General features: G+C 34.0%; 2 protein-coding genes across 2 annotated transcripts; both read right to left on the reverse strand.

Moving 5' to 3' along the window:
• Positions 1–1,400: 1,400 nt before the first annotated feature.
• On the reverse strand, positions 1,401–7,995 carry LOC137933686 (delta(14)-sterol reductase TM7SF2-like). Its single transcript, XM_068777700.1, has 4 exons — positions 7,857–7,995; positions 6,373–7,759; positions 5,850–6,270; positions 1,401–5,261 (listed from the first exon to the last, which is right to left on the reverse strand). The coding sequence occupies exons 2-4, from the start codon at positions 7,756–7,758 to the stop codon at positions 4,975–4,977; spliced, it is 2,094 nt and encodes a 697-aa protein (XP_068633801.1). The 5' UTR covers position 7,759; positions 7,857–7,995; the 3' UTR covers positions 1,401–4,974.
• Positions 7,996–8,358: 363 nt separating this feature from the next.
• LOC137918440 (uncharacterized) lies at positions 8,359–9,087 on the reverse strand. Its single transcript, XM_068761244.1, has one exon. The coding sequence runs from the start codon at positions 9,042–9,044 to the stop codon at positions 8,484–8,486; it is 561 nt and encodes a 186-aa protein (XP_068617345.1). The 5' UTR covers positions 9,045–9,087; the 3' UTR covers positions 8,359–8,483.
• Between the last annotated feature and the right edge of the window lie 3,056 nt (positions 9,088–12,143).

A 12,143-nucleotide genomic window follows, 5' to 3' on the forward strand; every position in this document is an offset into this window, starting at 1 on the left:
CAGTTTTCATTTACCATGCATATTTAATAGCTGACTATAATGCAATACATTAAGCGTTGCAAATAACGTTTGCAGAACAATGGCTTAATTCTATAAATTGTTTTAAAAAAAATTATTAATGTTAGAAAAAACAATGACTGACGTGGGGTTAAAAATAATTATGAAAAATTTTAATTACTTCAATTCGCATTTAAAATCCAAAATGAATTGTCAATACATTTATGCCAGTCATGTTAGTCTGATCGGATTTTTGCATAACTATGATGTAATTCATAGTGATAAAAAATTAGTTACACACTCCAAACTAAAAGGGTCAAAGAGTTTTTAATCTATCTCATGAAGATTTCTAAAGTAGTAGATAAATTATGGATATGTAATAGGTCAATCGAGTTTTAGTGTTAAACCACATTTTACTGGATTATACCGAATAGTACTTATTAATCATGGGAAAGGTGTTCCAAAATTAAAAGGCCAAACAAAATAATTTCTATTTAGCTAGTAAATTAAAAAATGCACCTTTTTTTGCTTAGTATGTTGATTTCATAACATCCCAAAAAGTAACTACAATACTAGTATGGACATAATATGTAATTAGATAACTAAATATTAAATTGTTTATTTACAATTGTATGTGTATTTTATATAAAAATAAATAAATGAGTAAAAACCGTATTTTATTAAATATACTCTAAATGATATTAATTTTTTTATCACGGCTCCGATGCGTTTCAGAGGGCGATCCGAGCTAGGATTCGCATCATACTTTAGATTACAAAATGATCCTCTGCCATCCCATGCCGCAGTCACTTTCATAACCCTATTCTCTTCACTCGTACAGCTCCTGCCTTCGTGCGAACGTTATTCGAGGCAGTGTTAAGGTGGTCTTAATATCTTCATAATAAATAAAATTAAGGACTTATTAAAATGGTTATTCATTCGGATAGTCAATATCACTCAAACAGCAAAACTCATATCTAGAAGGAAGCTCTACGGAATGAGAGCCTTAACGTACATGAGATATGAAAAAGTAGCATTTACATATTTCAAGGCTTCAGGGGCTGGGCGTAATGCTCCTTTACGTAATGGTTTCATTGGATCGGAAGATCGAAAAACCCTTAGATCGCTTAGGCGTACGCTTCATAGAATGACTAGTCAAGGGCCCCTCTCGGGAAGCTCAGTTCGTTCATAGATTCTGACCTGCGATTTTCTACTATTTCCCTGTGTACTTACCATACAGTACTTTGTTATAAAATAAAACAAAATAGAACTGAACAATAAGAATTAACGAGATACAGCTGATTACCTACTTACATGGATTATCGATCTTTATTACCATTTTAATTAATTTGTAATAATTCATATGGAGGATGCAAGGGATGAAATAAAACAAATAGTTATTTAGTAAAAAAAAATATAAAATAAAGTATTTGTGACTGACAATATTATATTCCTAAGTATTAATAATATACTAAAGCTAATACTATATCTAAATCAAAAATGAAAATCTATTTCAGCGTTTCTTAAATTTTGTTGGAGATCACACGGATTTTGCCAAAGTTACTTGCTTATAACAATCAAAGTAATAAAATTTAAAAGCACTATTTAATTCCAACAGATTTGTTGATTTGTCTAGATAGTCGGTACAAATGCGGCAGTCCGATGTCTCTTGATGACGAAAATGACATAAGAATTAACTTTCATCAATTAAGCATAGTATTAATAACATTTGTAATAATAAAGCATTAATAACACCCCAAAATAAACATAAAAGTCCTGTAAATTTAAGCTGTTTCAAGAACATTTGTGTTAATTTTAAAATACATTGAAGCATACCATTGAAACAAACCAAGGATTCCACCATAAAAGTGACTACTAAAATGGGGTTCTACTTATCAAAAGGATTAAGAAACGCTGATCTATATCAATACGATAAAAATTCCAAGAGCACAAACATGATTAAATAGTTAATACACACTTGTTGATGATAATTCATTTTATATTTGAACTTTAAATTCAGCCGATTACATAGCCTTTAATGTTTTTTTTACATAATTCAATTAAAGATGGCTTTGTATCAATGCAGAAAAATATCAACAGAAGTCGTCAATATGGTTTAGTATATTCAACTATTGCATAGTTATTTATTTCATCACTAAAAGTATTTTTTAAAGTTTAATTTCTTTAAACATATGAAGAAAGTCAAAATAAAAATAATGATCATCTACATAGTTCTACATAAAAATTTTAATGTAAAATTTGTCTAAAAATACAGTTCATTTTACTTTTCAAAAATACATTCATTTTTAATTTATTTCATAGAATAATCAAGTCTTAGTTTTCATTGCCTAAAATAGAATTAGATTATAATAAACAGAAAATATTGTCACATGTGTGTATACCAATATCAATACTACTTATTCTAATATTAATAAATTGAGATTATTACAAGACAGTTGTAGTGTAACTCAATATCTTAATTACTATTAATTTCCTCACCTTTATATATGTATAGATGGCAAGATCTATTTTAGATGTTTTGTTTTGATTCTATATGTCAATTTATATATATAACACAAGACAAAAAATGGTAATATAAAGCAATAAAAAAGTTAATTTAATGTTATCGTCAGAACTAAGTTTCAGAGGTATGTTTGAAACTGAGTATAGTCTTTTATACCACAAAGTTACAGAAAAGAATCCTTAAAAACATACAAGTAATTTGAGTCCATTCTTAAACAATCATGTGTGCGCATTAAATACCAGATAAATCAAAATTAACTGTCAGAGATGTCAAAAATCAACTATTTTATATTTATCATCATATGCGCCGTTAGACGCGTACTAAAGCATAGGCCTCCACCAAGAACGCCGTGATGATCGATCTTGCGCTGCCAGCATCCATCGACTTCCCGCGACCTTAAATATATCGACGGTCCACCAGCTTCTGGTCGCCACTCGAGAAGCATTCTGCCCCAACGACGCACTAGTGATGTTTTGCCCCATGCCATTTTAGACGAACAATTCTTCGAGCCACGTCAGTGACAATGGTTCTTCTGAATTTTATATTAAAAAATATAGTTTTTTATGTCCTTGTATATTTTTATTTTAATTATTTAAGGACTTTCAGCTTTTAATTTCTTACATTATAAAGTTAATAATTATCTACATAAAATAAAAGATTTTCCTAAAATTTTAATGCATCCTCCATTGCTGGATCAATGCAGAAGTAGGCTATTGTGATGCATATTTATCTGAAGTTGAAAGGTGTGAAATCGATCATGGAATGATGAGAAAAATAGCCAATGACTTATCTAAACATGTTTATACACCGATAGAAATCACAAAAATGGTTACATATTTTATTTATTATTTAACTGAATGAATGTGTCTCTATTTTTATATTCTGTCCCAATATATATAGAAAGTGATTCCCAACAGACAATTTAATTTCTTTCATATTTTCAACAAAAAAGTTATATTAACGAAAACACAAGATTGAGTAAAAACAGTAAATTAAATTGGTAATATATGAAAAAGCATTATCTAAATATGCATCACAATATCCATTATCATTAATTAGTACATTATTATTTCGTACATATTTATTTAGTATCTAATCATATTTCCTTCTGATCATGAGGATCATAAGGAAGTATTCTTATACATGTAGGTTTTACATTCCTAATATGGCAACTACTAAGTAATAATTGTAGAGAGCAACACTGTATCCGCAGTTCCTCATAAAAAGATTTTCTACAGAGAGACCAAAAATTTGTGGTTTTTTTAATGCAAGAAAGCAGTATACTAAATAGAGATACTGCCTAAATCCAAATGTCTCAACTTAAATGGCTAAACAAATTATTACTTGTATACATTTCCAATATTTACACTTTGTTGAGAATCATTCTACAATCCAATTACATATAAAATATATGTAATACTATATTGTGCACAGTACATGTGTGTAAACCATGCATGTATATTTTAAAAATGTTCGCTGTCTTTATATTCTTAAAGATGAACTTAAAATTTACAATAATTATTTTAACACTATGTACCATTCGTAAAGCATTTTTAAAGTATAATATTGAAGACTATCTAACACCTAGATATATTTTGTTAAATATAAACTTCACTAAAATAAGTATTTTAATCTAAAACCATTAAAATAATGTTCATTATTTGTATATTTAACACCTCTTGAGCAAGGAAAAAATGCAAAAATCATTCATTTTTTATAATTAAAATATGAAATAATTTTTTCTCCAAATACATATAAAGTATTTGAATTAAAATATTTTTAATTAAAAATTTTCATTTAATATGACTTGGGAGTGGCCTGCATCATGCACCTTCCCATGACCTCAGCAAGGTCATCTGTCCATCTCATGACATACATACACCCAACTCTTTTTTTACACGAATTTTAAAACAAACAATTCATCATAAATAATACCTTTTACACGATTTTTTTTTTATTCTAGCATGAATCCTTTATCTATTGTTATTCTAATTCTTACAGTGCTTATACAAACATATCAGAATTATGTTTCATACTCATTGATTAAATTTTCACTGTACACTAATTTTAATACTTGTAATTAAAACAAATCGTTATTGTTTTATGAATATCTAATAATAATGTTAGTTCTTATGGTAGGGAAAATATTTAAATTTTTCTCATCTTACACAGATTTTTTAAGTTGTGATATATGTCCCTAAATTTACTATAAGTCACACATTATTTTTTATGAATTTATTGTACTCTTTCTACCGTGTAAAAAAAGAACTAGATATGTTAACATAATGGATTGAGATTAATGCATTCTCAATATTTCAAAATAACTGAAAGTAGTCATCAATGAGTAAAACCATGCTAAAACATTTAACAAGAAAACAAAATAGTAAATAGGTGATTTTGAATAAAAAATATAAAAAGACTATGACTAAAAGATTTAAATGTAATAAACTACATTACAGGATCTTAGGTATTAAAACAGAGGGCACCCTTTTGCAATATCTTTGCCAAGCAGCACCATAGCGACACCAACATCTGTAGTGGTCACGCCATACCCGGTGTAACAACACAACTATAGTCAAACCAGCAGGAAGAGCTGCTATATACTTCTCTGAAAGTATTCCTGGTAAAGCTAGAGCTATGTGTATTAAAATATCACCAGCGTAGTTTGGATGACGTATAATACCCCATAGGTTGGACACAAGAAGCTTATTCCCCTGAAGAGTCGGCATTGAATCTAAATCTGAAAACAAATTAAAGTAATGAGAAACAAAATAAAAACCTAAGATAGTTCATTAAAAAGTCATATAAATATAATTAACTTTGTCTTATCATCATAGAATTCTATTAACTGCAATTTTATAATTTGAGTAGTTACAATGTTATGACCAGAGATTGGATGCACATTTATTTAAAATTTAATTAAATATTTTGGAAAATACTATGGTATCCAAAAAATCATGATTCAAATTGGCACGAGATAGTAATTATACCTGCTAGTGCAAGTGAGACGAGAAAATTCATCTCTTTAATAATTTATCTAGTAGTAATTGATTGAAACTACCTCCGTAATTTACTAGCATAACCATATATCACATAAATTATCCACTTGTAGCCAACAAACTTATCTCAGATCAGTATACAAAAAAAAAAAGTTTTACTAGTCTCATAAATAACATAAGGTATAAATATGCATCTGATCTCTAGCTATAGGTGACCAGTATAGGAGGAATTGTAGTAAATAATGAATATTTTTTTAATGTTGTAATATGAGATGAGAAAATGTTAAAGTATATTTCAAAAAAGTTTAAACAATGTTTTTATCACTTACGTGCAACACTAGGATGGTATGGGTTCTTCCTGAATTTATTTTTAATATTGTTACTTATAAGCATAATAAGAAATCCCACCAGAAATAATGTTAAAGCAGCAATTAAGGCATTAGTAGAGAGATCTAAATCAACATCCATTACATATTTAGCAATACTTGTAAAATAGTATGGATAAAGGGCACTAGAAACTATCTGAAGGTATCCTAGCCCTTCAGATTTCCAATAAAATGTTGAAGTTATCTTATTTTCTTGTAAGATGAAATAAAGACTGTAGATTAATTGCATCAATGAATATAGAAATGCAGTTGGCTTGATGTGCACTTGGTTGACAAACTCCTTGTAGTTATCCAATGAAAGCATTTGTATGTCTTTAGTTGGTAGTTGAAAGCTATGTTTGAAGATTAGGATGGAAAGAATAAGCTGAAAATATTAAAATATACATTATAAACAATTGAGTAGAAAGATAACTGAAAGTTAAGTATATATGCATATCAACTACAAACTAACCATGGTAATACTTACTGTGTTAATGTTGCATATTCGGGAAATCCATAGTTTTACATTTAATGTTTTTATAGAAGAATGAATTTCTCTGCCCACAAAGAAATCATTTATAAAATATCCAGTGTTTCCAAAAAGATTTAACATTGCATTGTCTACTCTTTTTGTTGTTACATATAGGAATAATGCTAAGAGTGCACCAAAAACATATGATATAACTGCTAGACTAAGATATGACTCAAGTATTCTGTTAACATTTAAATGTTTTAGATGATCTAGAATAAAGATTAAAGTGACAGTAAAAATGCATGAAATAAATGCATTGAAATACTGTTTTTTACCATCCTTATCACTTTTACCAAAAATAGGTATGACACCAAACATTGCTTGAATTACATACTGACATAACACAAGTATTAATGATTTGTAGGTGAACCATGTATTGACAGACATATATTTGGACAGTTCAAAAAGTTCCTCATGCCTGCAGCGGTTTGAACATGTGATTAATATTAAAAAGACAATCATGGGTATTAATACCATCAGTAAGGCAGGTCCCCATAATCCATAAAATTCAACTATAAAGTTTAAAGGCGATAATGGTACAATGTTAGATCTTAAAGGAGTTGTTAAACGTCTTGTTACGGAAACAGATTTTCTAGTCTGAAACTCATCCGCAGAGTTGTCTTCATCGGACACTCCACCAATAGATTTACTGACAGATTTACTAATTGATTTTGATTCACTGAAGCTTCGTCTAATATCTGGTGTATTCTCAATAAACTCTCGCAATTTGCTAGATCTTTTTGACGGGACTTCAACAGTCTTACGATTTCTTAAAGTATAATCATCTATACTGGTTAAATATGAGTCAATACCATTATTAAATTTATCATCTATCATTAGTTCATTCTTTGAAATATCAGATTGCAAATCTTGCATGGTATATTCAATTCGCCGTGATCGTGTGTTATGGTAAAAATCTATATTTGATGATATATCTTTTAATTTGAATTGTACATCTGATTTAATAGCAGGTCTTTTTAATGGAAAATCTGGTTTCCGTTCGGTTTCCGTTACCAATTTTGGTGGTGATTTCGACGTCGGAACATTATATAAAGATTTTCTGCTAGATTTTCTTGTAGGAGACTTGCGAGTTGGAGACTTGCGCGTAGGAGATTTGCGAGTTGGAGAATTTCGAGTTGGAGAGTTAGGAGTTGGAGACTGGCGAGACAGAGATTTACGGGTAGGAGACTTGCGAGATGGTGACTTACGAGTCGTTGAACGCGGTCTAGGGGAACTTTTCCTCCTCCTAGCGGGAGATCTTGGGGGTGAAATACCTTTTCTTGTTTTCGGAGGACTCGGTTCTATAGCACTTATTCTAACTCGGCCGCTTCTTGTAGACATGCTAAAACAATATATGTTCAAATCTTTAATATAAAACTATCCCGTCACTATTCACGTCGATTTCTATAATTAATAATACCACACGTTGAGGCACTTACTCGTCAAAATATCAGAAGCTTCATGTAAAATAATAAGTATACTCCACAAAATCAACCTTCTGTTACAATTATTTCACATCAAATTATATGAATTAATGATATCATTCAAAATGCTACAAAACAAACAACACAAACTCAAGCAAATACCAACGCAACGCCAAGCGTCAACGAAATAACAGAAAAAATTTAAAAAGTGTCTCCGTGATTGGTTGAGAATAGTGCGCGCTAATTTTAGACACGCCGATCTGTCATCTCCTGTAACTTTAGGCTTTTGTAGATTTATTAATTTAATAAAAGATAATAAAAATCTAATTGGCTTTTTAGATTTATTAGGCTCACGTTTTCATATTTTCAAACATATAAGCTTAAAAATAAATATAAGAGAGTAATTCATACAGATCAAATTTAAAAAAAATGGATCGAATAAAAACAAATAGAATACGTACTGAGAAAATATAATTGTATTAATGTATTTAAAAACTAAATGTTTTTCACTCGTTTGTCAGCCAATTTTTATAAAATTAATTAATTGTGTGATTTTTAGATACAATTTATATGTTTGTTGTCGATAAGCAATTGATTGCTATTTATAGAGTTGTGGCGTTCATTACAACGCACCCAAATTTATTATCTGTGCTCTATATGTGCTGGTTTTACGCGGTCGATGCTGACCTTCGCGTGTCTCCCTTTTATGTCCAACGTTACCGCCTTCTCAGATTTTTCTAAGATGCGGTATGGTCCGGTGTACGGAGGCTGGAGAGCGCGGCAGGTTATGTCATCGCGCAGCAACGCGTGCGTCGCTGTGAGTCGGTCCTTGAATTTGAAGGATGTGCTGGGTTTGATGTGGCGCGACGCCGGAACAGGGCGAAGTTGCGCCATCTTGGCACGGAACTGGTTAATGAAGTCCGCTGGATTGCTAGTTGGTTTCTCTAATGATGGTGCTGGCGCGATAAGCTCGCCAGGTAGATGCAGCGGCTTGCCGTATACGAGCTCTGCTGCCGATGCCTTAGTGTCGTCTTTGAAGGCGCTACGCACGCCGAGTAGGACGAGTAGGGGTAAAGCACGGAGCCAGGAGTTTTCGTGACACATCAGAGAAGCCTTAAGCTGGCGGTGTAATCGCTCCACCATGCCGTTTGCGGCCGGGTGATAAGCGGTGGTTCTGATGCGCCGAGTACCTAGAACTTGCATTAAACGGTTAAATAGGTCCGACTCGAACTGACGTCCCTGGTCTGTGGTAACGGTTCCGGGAACGCCGAACCGTGCTACCCAGCCACCGACGAGGGTCTCGGCGACCTCCTCAGCTGTAATGGAGGTCATGGGCCATGCCTCAGGCCACCGTGTGAATCGGTCTACCGCTGTCAAGCAGTAGCTGTATCCTCGGTTAACGGGAAGGGGGCCGACAATGTCGATGTGGACGTGGTTAAATCGGTTGGATGGGCTGGTTAAATGGCCGAAAGGCGCGCTGGTATGCTTGGTCACTTGGTTGCGCTGGCATGGGAAGCAAGTGCGTGCACACTGTGCAATCCTTGTTCATGCCAGGCCAGACGAAACGCTCGGACACTAAGCGGAGCGTGGCGCGTACTCCGAGATGGCTCAAGCTATGGATCTTGTTGAAGTATGAGCGCCTGTAGTGTGGAGTCAGGAATGGGCGTGATTTACCTGTCGACGTGTGGCAGGTGAGTACGACGTCTGTGCCCGGAACTGCGACCTGCTCCAGCTTCAGGGATGTACCAGTAGGGTCGGCTAAGAATCGCGCCAGCTCTTCGTCTTGACGCTGGGACTGCGCCCGCTCAGTTAAGTCTTCGGACAGGTGGACGGTTTCGACGCGTGACATTGCATCAGCGACGACATTGTCAGATCCACTAATGTGTTGGATGTCAGTGGTGAATTGGCTGATGAAGGATAATTGATTAAGCTGCACCGGTGGAAGTTTTTCGCGGCGTTGTTGAAAAGCGTAGACCAGAGGCTTGTGGTAAGTGTAGATCCTTACTGGTGCCATTTCGAGGATGTGTCGAAAGTGCTGTACGCTTTAATAAACAGCTAGCAATTCCCTGTAGTAAGCGGGCCAACCTGATTGTTTCTCGATCAGCTTTTTACTAAAAAATGCCAGCGGTTGCTATTGATCCTTGTTGTACTCGTAGACATGAGCCAATGTGAGTGGACGACGTGTCCGTGAATAAACCGAGAGCAGCTCCAGCGGCTGGGTGTACTAAAGTTGTAGCCTTGGATAGGTGATTCTTGCACTTCTGAAAGGCCTCCTCGATTTCGGGTGTCCACTCAATGGGCGTCTTTCCTTTTCCTTGGATGGAAGTGAGGAGGTTGATCAGTGGCGCCTGTAGTTCGGCAGCATTGGGCAGAAAGCGGCGATAAAAGTTTATCATGCCCAAAAATCTCCGGAGTCCTTCGACAGTCTTCGGTACGAGAAAACTCTGCAGAGCTTCTATGCGTTCCAAAGGTGGACGCATGCCTTCCTTAGATATGCGGTAGCCCAGGAAGGTTACCTCTTTCGCGCCCCGTACGCACTTCTAAGAAATGACCACAATACCCTAATCATGCAGACGCTGGTATAGGGTGCGCTAATGTTCTTCATGCTGAGACTCGTCCTTAAAGTAGACAAGAATGTCATCTACATAAGGAAAACAGAAATCAATACCACGCGTGACCTCATCGATAAACCTTTGGAAGGTTTGGCCCGCGTTGCGTAGCCCGAATGTCATATACGGGAATTCGAAGAGGCCAAACGGAGTAGTGATAGCCGTTTTCGCGATGTCCTCTTCAGCAACGGTGATCTGGTTATACGCTTTAACGAGGTCGATGGTACTGAAGATAGTGGAGCCGGAGATGTTGTGGCTAACGTCCCCAATGTGTCGTACTTGGTAACGAGCTGTTAAACAAAGGAAATACTTGTAGTATGCGGTTGAAGTGACACGTCTGCTCAGTAGCGCGGCGCATCAGAGAGAGTGCGAGTTACACAGAGTGTAAGAAGGGGCATGCCAAAAACAGATGCGTTCACAGATAATAAATTTGGGTGCGTTATAATGAACGCCACAGAGTAAAACATAAAATTGTACAGTGCGAACGTAAAGTACGTATTTTATGTATACTGTTTCTATTTACCCGATGAAAGAATGTTTTTGACCTGATTTTGATTTTATATGGGGGTTGTATTTGGCAGCTGAAGTAGACGCCACTTTATTTACAACCAGAGTCTGTCATCTTAGTTTAGTTCACGTGGTGTGTTGCTTATGTATACTATATAAAAAGTTAGAAAAAATGAATTGGAAATAGAAAGGCAGTTAGTATTGGCACTTACTACCAAGGAACATTAAACTTTAAAGAGAAGAATAGTTACTCCCTAAGAAAACATTTTGATATTATATTTACTCAATATACACCATAGCAATAAAACGCAAATGCAAAATGTGAGAAATTTCTTTCAATCTCAATCAGACCTGTGATAATATTCAAGACAACAATTGAAAACTCTTCAATGAGATAATAACTACAAAGCCATGTTTTCGTAAAATGAAACTGTTCGTTTTATCCCATATTAACTACCAATTATACCCTTACAAAAATATTGAGTTTTTAAGTTTTGTTACTTTTAAATGACATATTCGCGACATACCTCTTCTTTTATAAAGAAATTGTAATGTTCAGTGCTGTTAACTTTTACGCTTTTACTACTTTACCTAGATCGGGACTCGACTCTTCTTTATAGCTCTATTACATTGCCCGATAAGCAACAATCATGTTTGAAAATCCGTAATAAAGTTGATAGTTCAAAGCACTTTAGGTACATAAAGATTTAATAAACATGTTCTTTCAAGGTTACTGGTATCTCTTATCTGGTACCTATTTTTAGCAAGCGCAGCGTACGAGATGTCATTGTCATTTTCGATTGCACTTTTGTTATTAAGTCACACTGTAGTATTATATATAATACAGAATTTAACGGGAAGTATGGAAACTCCTCCTTGGATATATTAAAATAAAATAAAACCCGTATGATTAAATACAATTTTGATTATCGATTTATGTATTTGCTAAAATAATGTTTACTGTCCCCATAGACTGTACTGCCAAAGTTAATGGCCAATCACATTTCAAATGAATGTTACATATTCTAGAATGATCATTTTATACATGGTGATTGGTGTTATAGCTATAAACTTTTTTACTCCTATAACCAAACACCTGTATAATATATATATTTTTTATTTAAAACAAGATGTTGATTCCTGTAAAAGATTATAGTCTCATGTTTTTTTTCATCTATTATGTTGA

The sequence above is a fragment of the Battus philenor genome, unplaced genomic scaffold, assembly GCF_028537555.1.
Source record: "Battus philenor isolate CCGP_79_NKW_IND1 unplaced genomic scaffold, ilBatPhil1.0.hap1 SCAF_14, whole genome shotgun sequence".
In the NCBI taxonomy this organism is placed as follows: Eukaryota; Metazoa; Arthropoda; class Insecta; order Lepidoptera; family Papilionidae; genus Battus; species Battus philenor.

What these genes read in the sequence shown, in the direction of transcription:
- LOC137933686 (XM_068777700.1), bottom strand. Translation starts at nt 7,758, where the DNA reads ATGTCTACAAGAAGCGGCCGAGTTAGAATAAGTGCTATAGAACCGAGT. An exon ending in GAATATGCAACATTAACACA is followed by an intron (nt 6,271 to 6,372) that starts GTAAGTATTACC and finishes TAATATTTTCAG; the next exon opens with CTTATTCTTTCCATCCTAAT. An exon ending in ATACCATCCTAGTGTTGCAC is followed by an intron (nt 5,262 to 5,849) that starts GTAAGTGATAAA and finishes ATTTGTTTTCAG; the next exon opens with ATTTAGATTCAATGCCGACT.
- LOC137918440 (XM_068761244.1), bottom strand. Translation starts at nt 9,044, where the DNA reads ATGCAAGTTCTAGGTACTCGGCGCATCAGAACCACCGCTTATCACCCG.